Raw genomic sequence first — 22,051 nt, forward strand, 5'->3', positions numbered from 1 at the left:
TTAATTGCTATGCCAAGATTAAAGTTAGGGCTGCCCAAATAACAGTTACAGTAAAATATTTACAAAGGCCCCATTCCACTGATCACTATAAATTGTATGCAAACAACCCCATTTTAACCTAAATATAGCTGAGGCCTAACTCAGTTAACAGTTTTCAGTGGGATTACTGCCATCCCTCAGTTAGATAAATGAACAGTGTAATGATAGAAAGTAAGAAAAAGCATAACAAAAATTTGAACAAATAAATGGTAAACGACATTTGAAAGACATGAATGAAAACCAATCCACTTTAAGAGTGAATTAAAATTGTGCCTGCTGTTCTGAGTTTAGAGTAGACATTTAGACATTGGTTTACTATTACTTTTTTGTAGTGCAGTTAGAGATCCAGACAATAAATTGCAGTAACAGATTAGTACTGGTATGAGATTGTGCCAAATGTTTTGCACACAAACATACCAGTATGTCTTGGTAAAATATGACACAGTTTAACAGAGAGGTGGTTATCAATGTTTACTCCCATAGCTCACAGCCATAAATTGTTTGATCTTTTTAACCTATTCTACACTTCATGTCAGAATATTATAATTATATTAGTTTATTATTTCCTGTTTTTGTAGATTTAATTACAATCTGTGAACACAGGTCACAAACAGCAACATACTGTTAATACTGTTAAGTGTTGACCTTCTAATCTAAGGCAATACCACCACCATCAAAGACAACTTCAGTAACAATTTTCTCCACTAGATGGAGACTAATGACCGGACAAAATCCGGGGTGTCACTGAGAGGAACTGTCATCTTTACATAAAATAACCTGTGCATGCTGGAATTTCACTAAAGCTCCTGCAGGGACCATGTTTATATTACATTGTGGTTTCCTTCAGCTCAGGTGGACAGGTTTAGCTACACACATGAGCCACAGGGGGCGCTGCAAACCGCTGAATTAAAGAGAAGAACCGTTCATTCATTGGAATTTTGTCCCTCTTCGCTATCCGTAGTCACTCAGCGAAAAAGTTTGGGGTTAAAATACCAACCTGCGGACTCCAACATGATGTCTTCGATGAGGTAAGAAACTGGTTTGTTCAATTTCACAAAAGCAGCTGCCACTTTGTCAAGGTACACTCACAGCGGCGTCATTTAAAGCGTTTTACCCCACATGCAGACGTTTGTGCAACTTTATGTGTCGTTACCATGACAACTTGCACTGCGCTGAATGCGGTTTGCCTGAATTTGCTGTCAGAAACTTCACACTGTCGGCACCTTTTCACCTTTTAAAGTAGATTATTTCGCAGGAAAGATACAAGACGGTGCACGACAGAGTAACAGTGGATCAGTTTATCAAAAATAAAGGTCTGGTTTTGTTATCTTCCTTAGAAATAAAGTATTCTTATCTCCTAGTCTCCTACTTTATTCGATAATTAACCAGCTAATGTTAAAGTTGTTGCACGGTTGTGGAGAAAATGAACTTTAGTGAGCAGGAAAACACATTTTATAGGTCTGCAATAATACCTAATTAGAGTTAGCGTTTGGCAAGTGTAGCAGTTGCTGTCGAATAAGTGTAACATTAAGGTTTTTTGCACCTGTATAGGCTACTGAGTATGTGTCTTCATGTACGACTTCTTATCGAGAAGGTGTTCATTAAATGTTCTGAGTGTGTTAAAGCATCAGCTGCTGTCATCTGTAATCGCAGATGTCTTTGGTGTTTACGAAGGTTGCCCTCTATCTTTTGTTCTAGTTAAACAAACATTACGTTATCGGCCTGGCAGCTGGACAGTGAATGATTTCTAAGTGAAGGTATGGACGGCTGTGTGCTCCGATATGAATGTGCTGAGTCCTCTCCGGGTTGTCACTGAAATGAATTTGATTTGTTCTTGTTTCTGCTATGGCCTACATTTTTCTAGACGTCTGCCCTCCTAGCCTCCCAAGGCTGAGCCCAGCAAGGGCAGAGATTAGCTTTAACCAGGATTAAACCAATGAGAAATTTTGAATTTGTTGGCCCTTATCTCCTAGCAACATGTGGAGTGCTCTGAGCAAATGGCAGAGTTTGATCGTTTGCTTCCTTTTGGCGAAGCATGTTTTCATGCCAATTGACACTTATCAAACATGACCATTGAAGACAGAGGGGATTCCTGAAGGGGGGGGGGGGGGGTATAAATTATTTATTTATTGGGACGCTACATGCATTACTTGTTTGCTGAGTGTAGGACGAATAGGAACTTGAAGGGAGGTTCACAATTTGTTTCAAGTCTGCCTTAAAAAACAGCCATGTGAGAGAGGTTTTCTCATTGTAATCATTCCTCCTGTCTATTCTGTATTCAAAGTAGGGCCCGACCGATATCGATATTAGGGAGTTATGATTTATTGCAGATTATCTTATACCGAATATACATAAAAAGCACATTTTTGCAATGTGGTCATCAAACACTTGTGACAAAGATATGTAATGGAGGCAAGATATTTTACACTTTAACTATATCTATTGTATAAAATGTGAACTTAATAACTATAAATGATATATCTTTGATATATGTATGGGCCTATATAAACGATTCCCTTCAAATGTGCCTTAGATATAAGTGATGGGGACCAAACTCCACAGTGTGTACACAGTCATTTTGTGTAAAAATGCTTTTAAAAGTTTATGTGAAGCTCAGGGGCGTCACTAGGTTTTAAGGACAGGGGGGGCTTAACCCCCAGGAAATGCACAGGATGTGAGCGAACGTTTAATTTCACAAACAGTTAACAAAAACTGAGAAACTGCTTTTCCACTTTTTGGACAGATTTAACAGAGATACTTTACTGTGTAAATGTTTTAGGCCACCATTACATTTTTAACACAGTACAACAACAAACACAGGAAGTACTGTATGTTTACAGCATTAACAACAACAAAAAAAGAAAAAATCCACATAGCTACAGTGCCGTATTCAACCAATGCTTCTTATTCATTAAGAGCCCACATGTATTATCGAAAACTGTATGCAAAAAAAAGAGCACTGTGTTCTCACAAAGTACACCATTTTAAAATAAAATGGCTACAATTGGCAGTTACTTGGTGGGTGGAAGCATCAAAGAATGTCGTCTGTTTTTAAGGGTGGCAAAGTGTAATAAGATGTGTCATTGTGTGCTCATGTGCGTCCTTGAGGAGGGTGAGTTTACTATTTGTGTGTGGTTGGCGTTGTATGTGATTATTGTATGTAAAGTGCACTAAATGACGATCGCTACGGTGCTAGCTTAGTTGCTATGATGATCGCTACGGCGCTATGTTAGTTGCCATGACAACCGCTACGGCGTCAGTTTAGTTGCTAATATTGAAACCAGTTATACTTGAGACAATATATTTTCAATATATTGAAGAATATATTGTTAACACTCAAGTCATATACTTGAGTGTTGTTTGATCTTAATTCTCCTGTAATCATATATGTGTCTCCTATTTCACATGTGTAAGATAAGCTAAATCAGTTCTATCTGTATTATTCTGATTCAGTTCCTGCAGCCTTTGGCCTGGCCCAAATAGTACAAAAAAGTCACAACAAAATACACCTCTAGTAAGAAGAAGAAGAGCCATTGACCTATTATTAATGAATGTATTATTTTAACGAGTCTCAGGTCTTCAGTTCAGATAAACAATCATACTTACTTTAACGTTACATCAATTCAGACACACACACACACACACACACACACACACACACACACACACACACACACACACACACACACACATACACACACACAGCCAAATCTACTGCCAGTTCACACAAAGTAAATAAGTTCATACACAACATACCATGGCATTTATCGCGGCCGCTGGTCTACTTTTCTCTCCTTTTTGCCGCCTCTAGATTGTTGTTGACGTCTGTACGTCATACGACGTCTTCTCTGGAGATGCGTTAAATGGCTACCGTAATAACTGGTAATTTTATCTGCGTGCATTTTTCCCCCAATCAGTGTCAAAATCGGGGACATTTTCGGGGACAGCTTTGACCGGGGACAGGTCACCCAAAACGGGGACTGTCCCCGGAAATCGGGGACGTCTGGTCACCTTATCCTAATGCTACTCTAGTTGCTTCTGTATGCTCCGCTCACACATGCTGCAGGTACCCAGAGAGTGCAACCTGGAAAACGTGGACTGGATTTCTGTGATGTGGGTGTGCTCTATAGGAACAAGTGGAATGGATTGGATAAAGACGCACTGACTCGGACTCTCTACCCTCCGCTATGAAGTGAAGGGAAACTAAGATTTATGATCTTATTTAAGTTGATAATGACTGGTTATATGATTATTTATTTGAACTCATATTCTGGCCACATTATATTGAATTTATCTGCCCTTTTTTGTAAAAAAAAAAAAATAAAAATTAATAAATGAACATAAAATTATTTAGGGGGGCTTAAGAAGTTGACGCCACTGGTGAAGCTTATGTGAGGCTTCAGCAGTCAAAGTCTAAGTTAATCATATGAAGTAGTGGATATCTCCTACATTTACAGTCTTTTTAGCAAGTTCCCTCTTTGTGTTTCCCTGTTGAGCTGGTGGAAGAATAGCAGCAAAAAGAGGGACTTGGTTACGAAAAAGACTAATGCTGAAAGATATCTACTTGATTTGACTAATTTGGATGGATATTAGCTTCAGATAAACTTTTATATAACATTTTTGCACACAAGGAAGCTTGTGGATTTTGTCCCCCATCACTTAGATTGCAAGTGGATTATAAAGGGAGCTTTTAATGGTCAATATAAAAAGGAGGAACGATTATAGCAAGAAAAACCACAGACATTTGGGCACTTGACCGTTGTTTTGAGACAGACTTGAAAACTGAACCTTTTTAAAGCACCTCCAGTCATTTGGTCCCTCAGCTGTCAGGTACACTACTAGGTATTTTCACAGCTCTTTAGTGATGGCTTAATGTTGATGTGTTTTTGGTATATTACATTTAGACCACAGGCTTTGATAATCTCTCTGCATAATATTAGGATTCACCCCATAACGTAGCGGAGTCGACAGGCTCTGTATTTGCATTCTAAACATGCAATTTCTTGCCTCATCAGGTAATGTAATTCCACGCTTCATTAGGACTGTGAAGTTTATCATTTGTCATCAAAGCCAAGCTGTCAATAAATGATTAAGTTTCACATGAGGAAAATGTAATATTTGGGCTCAAGCAAAACGGATAGAGTGTACGTTTTAATTGCAGTTAGTGAGACTCTGTTTTTGTTTGATTTTCAGGCTATATTTTAGCGGCTGCTTGTTACAGCTAGAGGCAGCGTCATTAGAGCGCTGCTTAAGCCTAATTTATTCTACTGCCTGTGCCATTAAAGAAAACAAACTTCTAAAGGCCCCGCACAATAATTGAAATGTGCGTTATCTCGATGATGTGGCCGAGATTAAAAAGGGGTAACTGGTTTGACTCTCTGGTTTCAGTTCTGATGGGGATACTCTGCCGATGACTTTTGGTGCAGATGGCATTTATAAACATCATTCAGTAATCTGTCAATTATTATTACGATTAGACAGATATCAACACAGCAATTCAAACAATAAGCGATAATGATGGCATTAGAGCTGCAACGATTAGCCCATTGACTGAAAATTAATCGACAACTATTTTTATAATTGATCAATTGTTTTGAGATATTTTGTGAGAAAAATAAAAATAAAAATTTCTTTCACTTTTTAAATGTGAATGTTTCCTGGTTCTTTTTTGTCCTCTGTGACAGTAAACTGAATATCTTTGAGACATTTGAGGCTTTTGGAAATTTTCTGACATGTTATAGACCCAACGACTAATCGTTTGATTAAGAAAGTGATCAGCTGATTAATCGATAAGGAAAATAAATGATCATTAGTTGCTGCCGTACTTGATAGGCGGAGAAAGCTAGGGGGCAGAGTTCATCACATTTTATATTGTGAGACGTAAAGAACGTTGCAGCCTTTACATGCTGGTATTTAGTCGTGTTACTGGCGTTAAAGGTGAGAGAAAAAGTAATCTACATTATCTTGAATTAATGGAAAACGAGGATCTGGATCAGAGTCGTCCTCTGTATGTTGACGCTCTCTTTGCTCCACAGTGACGTTGATTTTGTGTGCTCACTTCTTTCTTCGACCCCCACACTCTCTCAGTCACTGGGTCCTGTTGGTTTTCACTCAGAAGTGTAAAATAAACATAAATCGCTGTATGACAGAATGATGGAGAGATGAGGCGTGTTTGGACTTGACTTGTGATGAACCGTCAGCTCTAATTACCTCCTGCCGAAACTGGAGACGAGGCAGACTGTCTGTAGGTGGACCACAGCCTGTGTCTCCTCGTGATTTTGGGCCGCGTGCGGATGTTTGCTCATCCTTCGGCGTGTCTGCCTCTGAACAAAGACCATTATGTTTGACATTGTTACTCAGAAAAGAAAAAGAAAATGATCTGGTGATACCATGGCTCTCTGACATTAATCAAAGCAATAGAAAAATGAAGATGATGAAAGATTATTTCGTACAGGTGCAGCTACTGCAAAGAGAATTCGCCTTAATAAAAAACTTTTTAGGCTCACAGTTGGCACAGCGGCCAAATTCTCCTCCATCATAGCAGGGAGGTTTATTTCCCTGTTGTGTTTCTAGCAGTCGATCATTTCAACAAACACAATTTTCAGTGTGTGTGAGTTTGATGCCAGGAAAGGATCGTTTCCTCGTCACTCCCCCGAAGAGTGGAGGTATACAGGAGGAGTAGCACGAACCGCCTGCCTGGTCCTCACGGGGTGGAAAGAAATGGAAGTATTTGTCATCGGCATTTACAAAATACAAGATTTTTTCCACTAATAGGATGAACTGTGTATGTTTCTAATTTATGAGCTTCAAATGCAGTAATTCTTGGGTACATTTGGGCCCAAATCTGATTCTTTCTGGGGTTTTCTTCTTCCTCGGGCTCCTCGTGTACCTTGTTTGGGCTTGTGGTTGGCTGCAGGCCACTGTGTGTAAGTTTTAATTTATCAAGTTTAAATGAATAAGTAAATAGATAAATAACTAAAGTAACCCTATTTTGTGTTTCACCTTTAGTTTGACCTCCTAGATGTAGAAAAACAGGTTTAGACACCGCAGATAGACAACATTCAACCCCTGTGTCTGTTTAGTGACCTTTTTTAAGGTCAGACTTCTCAACCTGACCTGACCCTGAGATCCCATTTCCTTTGCATTGGGGATCTGCCGCCAAGGAACCAGACACCTCTGTCTTGGAGACATCTGAGGTGCACAGGACCCTCCTCTGCAGTCCTTCAGCTCCCCAGTGATACACTCATTGCATGCCTCTGTCTCCCACAAATGAGCTATGATTGAGGTGATTGGAGTTTCCAGAGGCTGTCACAATCATTTTGATTGGAAAATAGACGGGAGATAATGGGAGAGACAGGCCTGTTATGAGAGCCCTGTCAGGGCTAAAATAATGCATCAGAGTGAAGAGGTTAAAGACACCGCTTCCTTGTTAATAATTAATTGCTGTGCGTGTGGTGGATCCACTTCATCGCTCCCAGTCATCACTTGATAATTGCTTTACATTTAATTTGGCTTTAGAGACTGTTTTTCAAGCTGGGTAAATTGTGCTTAAAGTTAATATGGACTCAGACAGAGACAGCAGTTTGGTCATAAACCAGAAATTTAAAAAATAAAATTGACAAGTTGAAGTCGAGAAATTAAAAGTCAGCGACAGCATCAAAGTCACTTCAGGAAGTAACTCTGCTCACTGATAAAGTCAGTGTAGCAACATAAGTGTCAATATTCTGTCCATATTTTTATACTGTTTCTCTAGCAGAACGGATTATTATTATAAGACAATATTTTGCATTATATCTTGAATTTAGGCAAACCAGAAATAAGACAATTGATTTCGGGTACACAATCTCTCTGGAAAAATCGTATTATTATTACAGATTGTTGCAACAATTGGTCAAATGAAAGTTTATCATCTCAAAAATGATTTGATAATGAATTTATAATGTATTCTGGTCAAATGTGAAATAATTTACAGCTTTTTTCTCTGTTTTATATATAACTATAAATGTAATGCCTTTTGGCTATCTGACTATTGGTCGGCCAAAAGTCACCTTGGGCACTTGCTAGTATTTATGGCCATTTTCATTATTGTTAACCACTGTAACTTATTAATTGAGTAGTCAACAATATCAATAAATTAATCAGTAATGAAAATAATTATTAGTTGGAACCGTACTTTAAGTTGATTGGACAAACCAACACGCACTTAATCTGTGTTTTGGTTGGTATGTTCTCTGCCCTGCGTCAGTGCTGACGACGTGAGGCCACATAATGACGTACCAAACATCAAGTACTGATGGAAGAACTTTGAATGCTCATCGTCTCGTCTACAAGTGTTTGCACAGGTTTAAGTTATTAATGTAAAATGATGGATCACATCAGTGGCACCATGACAACATTCACAAATTTGTGTTGGTCTTTATTTTGTTTTGAAAAAACAATTCCCTCTGCACGACTGCATTCATCTGTAATAATAAAATTATTTTAAAAATAATTTCACTGATTATTCTGTTGTAATAACTCAGTGATGAGTCAGTTATTATTCATTAGCCAAGGATTTCTTTAGCCATGCACTGCGATAATGACTGCTTTCTTCTTCTCTAGATGACACAAGCAGATGTTAGTGGACTAGACATGAACATGGTCTCCCAGCGGACCGGCAGGGACACAGTGGAGAAGGAGGCACCTCACATACGTCTGGAGGATGACGCTGACCTTAAGGTTCGGAGAGCTGTGTTGTGCTTTGGGGCCACCACTGAATAAGTCACACTCACACACCGGTAACTCTATAGTACTCTATCTGCACCAGAAGAGGATCAGACTTCATGTTGCCGCTGTATGCCCCCCCCCCCCCCCTTGACTGGGGAATTTCACTGCTCCCTTTGCCAAATCCAAAGCAGCCCGTGCTCAGCCTTGCATGCACACAGATAATGATCAAGTTAATTAGACTTGAGATTGAACGAACTGCAGCAGCAACTTAATCATTTGTAACTTGATTAGAAATACTATATTCTGCAGCTCCAGAGACCTGAAAACTTTCAGTTTTTTTAGAGAGCTTGAAATTTGGATGTGCTTCAGAATTTAGGTTTTGAGCTAAGACATAATGTTTTTGTGAAACAAAGCAGTGAAATGATCCTTGAGTCTTAAACACAAGCTCAAGGGAAATCCTCTGCTGTCTCTGACTGACAGTGAGCAAGTGTAGATTGCAACTATATTAATGTTATTTTCTCTTCCCCATAGGAAATATATACATTTGGAAGGAAATTGGGTCAAGGTAGCTTTGGGGTTGTTTATCAAGCCACTCACATTGAGACAAATACACAATGGGCTATCAAGGAGGTTTGCAGACCAGAGGTGAGTGCATTTTGTATCCCGCTGGGAAGCCAATTTTTTATTATGATAAAAAAGTAGAATTTAGTCTTAGGAGAGAAACAAATGGTCATAACAATGCTACAACTCAGCTCTGATTTGACTTCCTGTTACCATCCAGGCAGGAAGTTCAAAAGTCAAGCTGCTGGAGCAGGAATTAAAGATTCTCAGACAAGTGAATCATGCTAACATAATACATCTCGAGGAGTCCTACGAGACAGCTAAGGTGAGTCTCACTTCTAAGTAACAAACATAATCTACTATTACTGTGCTACTCTGCATAAATATCACTGATAATCACCCACAAATTGGCTCTATGGTAAAATGTATTCTCTCTACTTGTTTCTAGATGACTTATTTGGTTACTGAGCTGTGTGATGGAGGTGAACTGAAGGAGCTGCTGCTGAAGAAAATGTTCTTTACAGAAGATGAGACAAGACATATCATCCGCAGCTTAGCTGACGCCATCGTCTACCTTCACAAAAGAGGTAATGACATTTTACAGATTGACATTTTGATAATACATATTACCTTTACACCACTAGAAAATCTATTTTTATGACCCCCAATGATTTCAGTCCTCACCTTGCTTGTGATACAGATGTGTGCCTCCTGAAATCACTGTTGGGTGTGTTTACAGATTTAGTTACTTAAGCAACAGACAAGAAACAAGTGAAACAATGCTTTTCAGCTTGTTATTTTCCATATAGTTCATATTCTCAACTTTATAACACTGTAGTGTGGCACTAGTGGTATGAATGATGTTTTACTGTTTGGTATTTTATAAATTAATTGACCATTTCAGATTTTATGTAACGTGTGCTTCAGTTACTTTAAGTTGTAATAACACCATGGTGCCATTAGACCCGTTTCCACTGCAGGAACTTCGGGTTAATTTTACGGGGCCATGGCCGTCAGTGTGTGTCTCCATAGCAGGAACCTCCCCAGAAGGACAATCTCTCTGAACATTTTCACTGCGGCTAAAACAAGTCCCTGCCTCAGGGCATGTACTCCGTTCGGCCCCAAAAAACTCCTGGGTGGGACTTGAGGTTTACTCGGTGCTGATAAGGTATACTCAAAGCAGGGTGTGGTGTCAATAGGAAGTGTCAAAATAAGCGGCATTTTTAAAACCCAACAGAAGAAGAACAGTAGTAGAAAGCGACTACACTGCTGGAAAAAAGATCATAGCGTCCACCGCCATATACATGAACACACAGACCAGAAACACGGCGACCACCGGTCAGTTCCTTCCATGTTTACCTCCTCGTTGTTGTTTTCTTTGTTATGCTTCCGGCACGTCACCTCGGTGACTACACGGTCAGAGTCCGGTGGGTCCTACTCTGCTATGGAGACACTACGGCTGAGAGGACCGAGTGAGAGGACTTCCTAAATTTGACCAGGAACTTTCTTAGTGGAAAGGGGGCTATTATTCCACTCAAACTATAGCCCTTAAGTAATAATAAACAACTGTTTGAAAACAACACAACAATTATTTTAATTACATCTGCGTTTTTTATTTGAAAATGCCACTTCCCCTTTTAATGGTGCAATCTGTGGTTAGCTGTAATTTAGGACATTGCCTGGCAATGAGGCATCATTACATGTGTCTAATGACTAATTTACAACAAGCTGGGGAGCAATTCTGGTGTGTTTGGTGTGTTTTCAAAGAGAGAGTCCCACGGTGCTGGTTTGTTTTACCCCTACAAAGACTAATGATACTATGATACTTATAAAACAGTGCTGACAGCACCACTGGCAGCTCAGTAGTGATATAGAGTTACACCCTAGTTTAAAAGCTTACTAAAAGTCCATGAAAGCCTAACAAGTCTAGTTGAGTTAGTGGTATTCGCTCTCTCATGAGTTGGTGCTCGACTTTGAATATAAAGTTATCAGAAGCATTTTGAATACTGATCTTCGAAAACTGATCAGTATTGGCCATTGGACACTGCTTTATTTTGCGGCGCTGACTTGAGACTTGGCCTTGTATGCTAGTTTGTTAACTAGTTAGCCGGTGGCCAGGTAAACAGCTGACGCGGCGTACGCTAGCGTTACCAAGCAGCAGTATGCCGCCAAAGAAGGCAACAACAGCTGAGGGGGCCTGTGATCTCAAGGCGACCCTCGATTTTATGACAGTGGAAATTTCTGCTATTAAAGAGCAGCAGGAAGGAATCCTGAAGCTGGTGGAGCAGGTGACGGCTCTCCAGATCCAGAACGCCGAGAAAGACCGGCGTCTGGAGGAACTGGAGAACCGAGTGGCGGAGTTGGAGCAGTACTCCAGGATAAATGATGTGATCATCACCGGACTCCGCATTAAACCGCGGTCATACGCCCGGGCAGTGACCAATGACAACGGGATGGAGCCCGGTGAGCAGGATGGCAGATCGGCAGAGCAGCAGGTGGCTGCTTTCCTCCACTCAAAGGGCATTGATGTGGATTTAAACAACGTGGAAGCGTGCCATACCCTGCCCCGGAGAAATGACAGAAACACACCGGCCGTTATCATGAGATTCACAAATAGGAAGTACAAATCTACGCTGCTGAAACAGGGAAGGAAACTTAAAGGAACAGATGTATTCATGAATGAGCACCTCACAAAACGAAATTCTGACATTGCATGGAAGGCACGCAACTTGAGAAAGCAGGGAAAAATTCAAAGCACATGGACTAATAATGGCAAAGTATTCATCAAACTCAACGGAACGCCGGAGCAAGCCAAGGTTGTGGTCATCAGGACCATGGAGGAACTGGACAAGTACCAATAATCACCATGACACGGACTGTGAGGTATGACGCATCTCGCAACACACAACCATGACACCATCGGAAATAAATCACTCATCTGCAACTGGGAATAATGACACATCTCAAAGGATTCCTGATCACAACAATGTGGAGCTAAAAACCTTTCAATATTCTGATCACAATTTACTGGATATAGAAAACGATATAGATCCGGACAACAACTTTTTTTCCAATATTAATGACAACTGTTATTATTACACGAATGATCAATACAATCAGACTGTTAAAACTGACAACAAGTTATCCATAATACATTTCAACAGTAGAAGTATGTACGCAAACTTTAATAATATTAAGGACTATTTAAATCAGTTTACAGAACCTTTCAAAATTATTGCTATATCAGAAACTTGGATCAACGCTGATAAAGGGATGGATTTTGAGATGGATGGATATGAACTCAACTATATAAACAGAAAGAACAAAGGAGGAGGAGGTGTGGCTGTATATGTGGACAGAAATTTGGATTACAAGATATTGGACAATATGTCAACTGCAATGGATAATCTACTTGAATGTATAACTATTGAAATCTGCATGATGAAAGCCAAGAATGTAATAATCAGTTGTGTATATATAGAACACCAGGGTCTAATATGGAGTTATTCAAAGACTGGATTGAGGAATCTTTTTCAAGGATGAATCAAAAAATTATTTTCATCTGTGGCGATTTCAATATTGACCTTTTAAATCCTAATAAGCATAATATGACTGATGAATTCATCAACACTATGTACAGCATGAGCCTTTATCCAAAAGTCACCAAACCTAGTAGAATTACATCACATAGTTCCACATTGATCGACAAGATATTCACTAATGACATTGAAAATAATACTGTGAGTGGATTATTAGTCATCGACATTAGCGACCACCTACCAGTTTTTACAGTGTATGATGGCAAGTTTAAAGGAGATCATTCCAATACAAGACCAATATATAGACGATTGAGGACTGAGGAAAATATGAATGCATTTAAAAATGACTTATTAATGCAAAACTGGGATGATATATTTAAGAATAATGATGTTGACAATGCATATGAAACATTTCTTCGGATATTCACATCACTATATAACAAAAATTGTCCAGTTAAACGATACAGCAAGAAACATAAATATACAGATCGGCCGTGGATCACTAAGGGATTACAAAATGCCTCTGTATAGAGAATAGAGAAAAATACTCTGTATAGAGAATTTATAAAACAGAAAACTATAGAGGCAGAGATTAAATATAAAAAGTATAAAAATAAGCTAATCAATATCATTAGAGCTAGCAGGAAGGAATACTATCATGGAATATTAATTAACAATATAAACAATATTAAAGGAATATGGGATTTATTAAATAATATCATCAAAAATAGCTCTAGACAATGTTACCCACAATATTTTATAGATAACAACATTAAGAAAGACAACATGGACGACATTGTAAATAGTTTTAATAAGTTCTTCGTAAATGTTGGACCAAACCTGGCAGAAAAAATCCCAGATCCATGCCCATCTCAGGATTGGAATGACAGTATTATAGATAGGAATCAAAACTCAATGTTCCTCACAGCAGTGGAAGAAAAGGAAATAATTGATATTGTAAAAAGTTGTAAACATAAAACATCTACTGACTATGATAATATTGACATGAATATTGTAAAAAGAGTCATTGAGGGGATTTCAAAGCCATTAACTTTCATCTGTAATTTGTCATTCCAAACCGGTAAATTTCCAAACAAAATGAAAATAGCAAAAGTTGTGCCGCTGTATAAAACTGGGGATAGACACCACTTCACAAACTACAGGCCTGTTTCTTTACTACCACAATTCTCAAAAATTCTAGAAAAAATATTTAACAATAGATTAGACAAGTTCCTGGATAAACATAAAATTCTCACTGACAGTCAATATGGATTCAGATCTAACAGCTCAACATCACTGGCATTAATGGAGTCAGTTGAGGAAATTGCAAATGCTATAGATCATAAACTGTACGCAATTGGAATATTCATTGACCTCAAAAAAGCTTTTGACACAATCAATCATGACATATTAATCAATAAACTGGAACGGTATGGGATCAGGGGGATAGTTTTACACTGGGTGAAGAGTTATTTACAGAACAGGAAACAGTTTGTGAAGTTGGGGGACTGTACTTCATCATGCTTGGACATTGCTTGTGGTGTCCCCCAGGGGTCAGTATTGGGTCCAAAACTGTTCATTTTATACATAAACGACATCTGCAGGGTTTCGAAGTTATTAAAATTAGTTTTATTTGCTGACGATACAAATATTTTTTGTTCAGGGGGGAAATTTACAAGATCTTCTAGAGATGCTTGCAATAGAGCTGTCTAAAATAAAGATATGGTTTGATAGAAACAAATTGTCATTAAATCTCAATAAAACAAAAGTCATGCTATTTGGGAATTGTAAAAGTAATAACGTTCATATACAAGTAGATGGGGTAGATATTGTAAGGGTACATGAAAATAAATTTCTTGGGGTAATTATGGATGATAAACTGACATGGAAATCTCACATAAAACATGTACAAACCAAACTGTCACGCAGCATTTCAGTATTAAGTAAGGCAAAACACTTCCTGGACCACAGATCACTCCACATACTTTAGAACTCATTAATATTATCATATTTAAATTACTGTGTAGGGATCTGGGGAAACACTTATAAATGTACACTACAACCGCTGATTATATTGCAGAAGAGAGCCATTAGGATAATTCACAACACTAGTTACAGAGAACACACCAACCCTTTATTCTTGAAATCAAAAACACTTAAACTTATAGATTTAGTTCAGTTTCAAACCGCACAAATCATGTACAAAGCAGCCAACAATCTACTTCCGGTCAACATTCAAAAACTGTTTTTTCAGAGAGAAGGGGGATATAATCTCAGGGGGGAAATGAACTTCAAGCATCCATTTGCTCGCACAACTTTAAAAACTCACTGTGTGTCGGTATGTGGGGTGAAACTGTGGAACAGGTTGTCGGGGGGGCTGAAGCAATGTCCAAGCAAGAACATGTTTAAACAGCGGTATAAGCACATGGTTTACACTAGGTACAGGGAGGAAGGAGGGTGGGACGAGCACTAGGTTTGCACATATTATTCTCTTTATTATTTGTTTATCTGTTTAATTTATTTTATTTCTTTTGAGTCTGTATCAGACAAATATGTTTGATTATTTAGATATGGTAATAAGTAAATATAAATAACAATTAGGATTAAAATACATACATAAATAAGATATAAACACACAGGAAATAAATAAATAATAAATAGTTGAATTATAAATTTGGAGAAGGGGTAGGATTCAATAAGTGAATGCTTCTTCCTACTCCTTTTCAAACATGTTTAATCAATTTTGTTTTCCTTGTTTTGTGCGTTTGACTGTTGTTTTCTGTTATGTAAGATACATATATTTATATTTTTTCTTTGTTTTTGTTTTTCTACATGTTTGAAATAAAGCCTTCATTCATTCTGACTTTGAATTAGGTAGGCATTTGGACTTATGACCAATCATGATGATCATAAAAGGTCAACCAGCTTGATTTTGTGAAGGTTTTCTCAGATTATCACATTTTTGCTGTCAATTATCAGATTCAGCTGAGGTATTAGTCTTAGTTGTATTTGGGCTCAGTTGTGCTTTGAGCTTTAATGCTAACATATGCTACAATTAAAATATGGTACATGTAACTATTAACACTGCAGATCACATGTTAAACATGCAATGCATAATTGCAATATATTAAGGTAGTTATTAAGTGATTTAATCTAATCAGAAATTATTAAATAACCAAACGAAATGTATAATTATTACCTTAAGACAGTTATAAATATGAAATTGACAGATCTGCTGCCAGCTAGCAGTTGAAAGACCGGGAACAAATGAAAGAAGAAATACCTCAAGATGGAAAAAAGAACATTTTCAGGTGTTTTGTGCACACAGTTGGTCTAACTTACCTTTCCCACACCATCAACACTGTTGTGTCGTATAATTGGTTGCTTCAAGCAGTGCAGTGAAAAAGACTGCCCAGGGCAAATTGTATTTTCCACCTGCCATCTCTCACTCCACCAAGTTTTGTTAACGAGGCCCTTTAGCCTGGCATACTGTAAGCAACGTAAACGGAGCACTGTGTTAGTGTGTGTGAAACAGTTACAACAGTTAATTGTGGTGACTAATATCATCAAGTCATGTTGCAATTAAATATCACAGGCAATATTTATTTTCATCAGTACTCCAACTCCAATCCCAAATCTATTTATAAATCAAATCAGAGTCTTGTTATATTGTTTATATATACACACACACACATGTGTATGTGTAGGCAAATTTGTCTGCTGCTTGGCCCATCTTAACTATTTAGGAGCCGTACCCAGAGACCAACTCTTGTTTTGAGCCCAGTGCCTCAAGGTTAAGGTCAATGAGTTTTACCAACATGCTTATCTTCACGGGGATCATGGGGGAGAATAACAAATATATCCAGTGTGGTAGTAATTGATGATTTACCTTCACATTATTTTGGTATTTCACTTAGAAAATCAGCTACACAGCAACCGAGACAACTTATATCAAACCTTTTATGTCTGTATAAAATTTTGTTTTCTCCATCTACAGACATTGTGCATCGGGATTTGAAACTTGAAAATATTCTTGTGAAAAATAATCTCGACAAGGATGGTAATGACAAGATTAATATCAAGGTAAGATGGTGAAACAAATTTTGAACCTCCCCTTCAATGCTTCTGGACTGAGCGCAATGGGAAATCTTTTCTTGCCCACTATTTCCTCTATATTTAGTAAAGGCTTTAAATACTACCTCATTATGACAGACTCCCCCTGGTCTTCCTTTATAATACACCTGTACAAAGAAAAGCTCAACTGTATCTTTAAACAAATTAACAGCTGAGCACAGCATGTTGTGCACATTGACAACAAGCCAACCAAAGACATACCTGGTGTGCAAGCTAAAATGAGAATAGGCCACACATACACGAATACACATGTACGTGTTGTGAGAAAATATTGTCATGGTAGAGCATAAATGACTTTAATTTCACAGGTATTGGTCTATTCTTTCTCCTTTTTTGCTTTTGTATTCATATCCCATAGTAAATATGTAGATCTATACAGCCTTTACAGCTATTTTGTTCTCAAAGTCTTTAATTCTGTGAAAACATCTAAATTATGTTCATCTGTATTTTTTCTATTCTGTTCTCTACCTAGGTGACAGACTTTGGATTATCAGTAATGACAGGTGGTGTTGGGATGGAAAACATGATGACAGATGCTTGTGGGACTCTTATCTATATGGGTATGACATCTGCATCTACTACAGTACACTAGTAGGCTGCACAGATGACCACAGAGTTAGAGCTTTAAGTTAGAATGAATTGTTGTTTTCTACGCTGTCTTTTTGATCCTCTCAGGTGAGGGTTGCAAAAGTTGGAAAAATTCAAATCCTATTCACTGTCGCTTTTCTTAGCAGTGAGTGTTATTTTAATTTTTGAATCAAGAATATGTCAGGTATATTTTATATCCACACTTATTATATTTATATTATACTTGAATGTAGAATCAAAGGTATGATTGATTTATCTGTGTCCTGTGCTATGCTAGCATTTGCACAGTCATGATACTAAAGTGTATAGTATTCAAACTACGTTGTGATGTAACTTCTTTTCAAGCTATTTCACTGATTAACAATTGGTAACAATTGGAGGTAACATGCTAGAAAATGCTGAAAAGGGTAAGACAGGATGCTACTCAATGTTGGATGGATATAAAAACATGGAAATAAACAATGCAGGTTTCAAATAATCACAAATTTGGTCTGTGAATGTTACATGAGATGTTAGGCCTCAAGGATACACATAATGTGTTTAGTGAAAAACACTGAATCTAAACGTAACAGCGTCCCCTCAGGATATCTTTAAATTAGGCTCCTCTCTTTACTTACATCACCACTGACCTTCAAAACATTCTAGTTTTAATTTTGTGAAATCTGCATTGTTCCCAGCTTCTTCTTCTCAATTTTTAATGGTGCTAAAGCCATCTTTTACAGTTCATTACTGCCACCAGCTGTGGATATGCTTTAAAACTGCCATGTGTATCACATCACTCCTGTGCTTGTGTCCTTGTGAATGTACTGATAAAACATGATACAAACTATATGATTTACCCACTGAAACATGCTCAACAAGCATTGACTAGTTTTAACTAGTAGTCGTTTGAGGCCTTAACTTTCCATATCTCCATACTGTACATTTGTGTGTGAATTTCAGCTCCTGAAATGATGAGCGGTCGTTGTTACAGCCAGTGGTGTGACGAGTGGAGTATTGGAATCATTATGTATATATTGTAAGTACAGACACACACGCATGCACATACATACTGCAGGATACATGTGTCTGTATGTGCTCCTGTGTTCCTGTAGGCTATCTGGGGAGCCTCCATTTATGTCCAAAACAAAGTCAACCCTACTTGAGAAGATTATGAAGAAAGAACTTAAATTTACTCAACCCATCTGGTCCGCAGTCAGTGATGCAGGTGATACTTCATCTCCATTCTTAAATAAATGTAATCCTGTAAAAAAGAAGAAATTGTTTTTGATATGGAGTGAAGGAAAATATGGATGGTGCATACATTCAGATTGATCAAGCAGTTCAGATTGTTACTAACAAACTCACCGATTGGCTTGAGTTTGTCTCAACAGCAAAAAATGTATTGACTTGCCTTCTGAAGGTTGACCCTGCCTACCGCATGTCAGCTAATCAGCTACTAGAAAACCCCTGGATTACAGTAAGGCACTGTTTCTTCCAGCTGCATTCAGAAACTGAAATGGAACCAAATGGGTCACACGAGGAGCTCTTATGGGGTGCTTTGTCCAACAGGGTGACACTAATATGCCTGCTATACCATCCAATGTTCTGGAGATGATGCGGCACCACAAGGAACAGGAAGAGAGTAAGACAATGATGAAAATTTAACTGAGTTCAAATAATGGTAACACTTTCTATGACACCCATGTTTATAATGCATTATAAACAAACTTATAATGCATTATAATCTGCTAATAGCACTGTATTACTAGAGTTAGCACTCATATTTTTTAATGCTTTATAACAATAATCATACAAATAAAGCATTTCATAATTACTTAGAAGGTCAAGTATCATAATACTTAATAATTGTTGGTCACTCACTGACATTTTTTCGTAAGGATTATATTGTATTATAATTCTCATAGTTGTAATACATTATAATCATTTTATAATGCATTATAATCGCTGTTATAATGCATTATAATGTGATTGTAAGTTACTGTAAGTGGTCATTATGTGTTTTAAATGAAGTAATGAAATTCCTGAGGTATAAGCAGATATATTGCATTACAAGCTGGTCAAGAGGTCATTATTTGCTTTAAATAAAGTGAAAAAATTTAATTAAATCTATGCATAAGATTAATTTCTTTGTTTAATGGGTTTAATTAATACTCCATTTTCACACATTTTTTAAATGATGAACAACTAAATGATGGACATTCACATTTCATTAATGAACATTTCCCTGAAAAACTCACTGTAATTATAATACACTATGATAGTGTATTAACTATTGTTAGTTATCAGCAATTATGAAGTATCATGATAGTTGACCTTACAATTCCTTAGAAAATGTTTTATAATGTGTTATGATTATTGTTATACATAATTATTAATATTCACAAGTAATTATTACAGTGCTATAAGTAGACACATAATAAGTATGTTTATATTACATTATAAACTTGTGCATCACAGGCAGCGTTGCCGATAATTTAAAATCTTCCAGGTCATGATTTGATCATTTGAATAAACAACAATGTGAAAGTGATAATATACAACAAGTTTTTGTGGTATATGATAATAGAGCAGAAATAGAAAGAGAAGGGAAAAAATTGAAAGTTTTCAACATTTTTAAAAATAGTTTCTATTCTGTTTAATTCATGGTTGGGTTCATTTTAGCAAAGAGAGTTAACTGATAGTGAAAGTGTGATAAACCAAATCCACATCAGATTACTTGATGCTGATGTTATTTATTATTGTCCACAACAGTTACAAGAGCTCTGGAGGACTTTACCTCTTCTGAAGACACCCTTGACCTGTCCCTGCTCCACAGCACAGCTTCAACAGAAACAGACAGCAGCTGCAGGAGCCAGGCTAAGCTCAGTCCTGAGAGAGACTGCAGCCTCTGCACACCCTCCTCATCCACCAAACCGGTACTGTATGTCTGTTTAGCATAGCTCCGTCACATTGTTGACCTGACTTCCCTATGTGTTTTCTTATTCAGGACTCTAAATTTATATGCTATAAAGTAATGTAGATTACACTTAGAGCAAAACTTTTTACAACTTGTTGAAGTTTTGGCCATTATTCATAATGGTCCTGATCATTTTTTAAATACTGACTGACAGAGGTCACAAGGGTAACATTAGTGGTCAGATGATCAGGACAGTATAACCTTAATAACCATGTCATCATATTGGCAAAAAATATTAAGGTTATTACACAATCTTGTATTTTACAAAACAGCTTAGAGTTTGCAAAACCACCTTGTGGTTTGTATATAATCTCCATGATTCCCTGCATGTAGTTTTACATTGCAATACAGAGTTAAAAGTATTTTGTGTGTGATCATGCTGCACTTTTTAAAGTTACTGTTTTTATCATGTCAATATCCAAATTAGAATCGTGACTCTAATTTTGATCAGAAGACCGGTCAAAAAAACCCTGCATTTTCCGCTCTATAGGTCAGCCTTTATCTGTTATTTATGGCCATGAGGTCCAAGTATAGATCTCTAATGTTTCTGTTTGGGTTTTCCTTTTATCTTGGTATGAAGAACAAAGAGGGCGGTGGCCATCTCCAGCAGGACAAGCGCAAAAATGTCTCTGAAATCCAGGGACCACCTCAGCCCAGCACTGCACAGGTCTGTTGAACCGTTGAACCTAAATTCATATGTAAATGTTTATATATATAATTAAAAAATTATATATATATATATATATATATATATATATATATATATTGTTGTTGTTGTTGTTGTTTGTTTTCATATTGCTGTGCATGCTATGTCATATTTAGTCACCACTAGATGGTGCCAGATTAACCTGTTACAGAAGATGGTAATGAAGGTGTAGCCATGCAGCTGTTTTTAAATTAATGTGATAGTTAATACTGTTATGTAAGATTAATATGAACCTCATCCCTGTAGATTCTTCCTGGTGTGAAACCAACAAGACAGTCGAGTGCAAAGCAGCGCAGGCCTCAGGACAAGAGGGACGTCGGTACAGTACAGAGAGCAGCCCCTGACTTGAGTAAAGCAGATGACCAGAGACCATCTACCTCCATTAAAAGTAAGACTGGTTTCCGCAAACCACCTGCCAGCTCTAAGACCACTGTCCCTTCAGAACAAGACAAAAACCAAGTCAGATCACGTGAGAAAGTGTGAGACAGATACATATGAACAAAAGAAAGTGAGCATAAAAAAGAGAAAATGAAACTAGAGGTGGACTTTATTTGACATATCTTTTATTTAATGTTATTCTGGTAATTGTATATCATTCTGTGGTTTAGCAGTGATGTGAATGTAACTACTGTGAATGGTGCCACCTTTATGGTGAAGACCAGCGATTAAGCAGTGACAGTAGTGTCAAATGAATGGGCCTTATACAGCATATACAGGTTTACTGTGTGAGAGTAATAGATGAAGCCTCAGCTGTGCTGTGTGCCAAAGGAAAGGGCCCCAGTCTGAGGTGATCCTCCGGATGGGGCAAAGCTGCTGCAC

At 37.6% G+C, this 22,051-nt stretch overlaps 1 protein-coding gene across 1 annotated transcript; it reads left to right on the forward strand.

Annotated features, from left to right (window-relative positions):
- The first annotated feature begins 1,017 nt into the window (after positions 1-1,017).
- Positions 1,018-21,715, forward strand: stk33 (serine/threonine kinase 33). Its single transcript, XM_062429500.1, has 14 exons — positions 1,018-1,067; positions 8,641-8,757; positions 9,277-9,390; positions 9,527-9,631; positions 9,755-9,893; positions 16,843-16,928; positions 17,452-17,539; positions 18,510-18,585; positions 18,662-18,774; positions 18,941-19,026; positions 19,119-19,191; positions 20,322-20,485; positions 21,107-21,193; positions 21,479-21,715. The coding sequence occupies exons 2-14, from the start codon at positions 8,641-8,643 to the stop codon at positions 21,713-21,715; spliced, it is 1,485 nt and encodes a 494-aa protein (XP_062285484.1). The 5' UTR covers positions 1,018-1,067.
- The last annotated feature ends 336 nt before the right edge of the window (positions 21,716-22,051 follow it).

The sequence above is a fragment of the Scomber scombrus genome, chromosome 1 (genome assembly GCF_963691925.1).
Source record: "Scomber scombrus chromosome 1, fScoSco1.1, whole genome shotgun sequence".
In the NCBI taxonomy this organism is placed as follows: domain Eukaryota; kingdom Metazoa; phylum Chordata; class Actinopteri; order Scombriformes; family Scombridae; genus Scomber; species Scomber scombrus.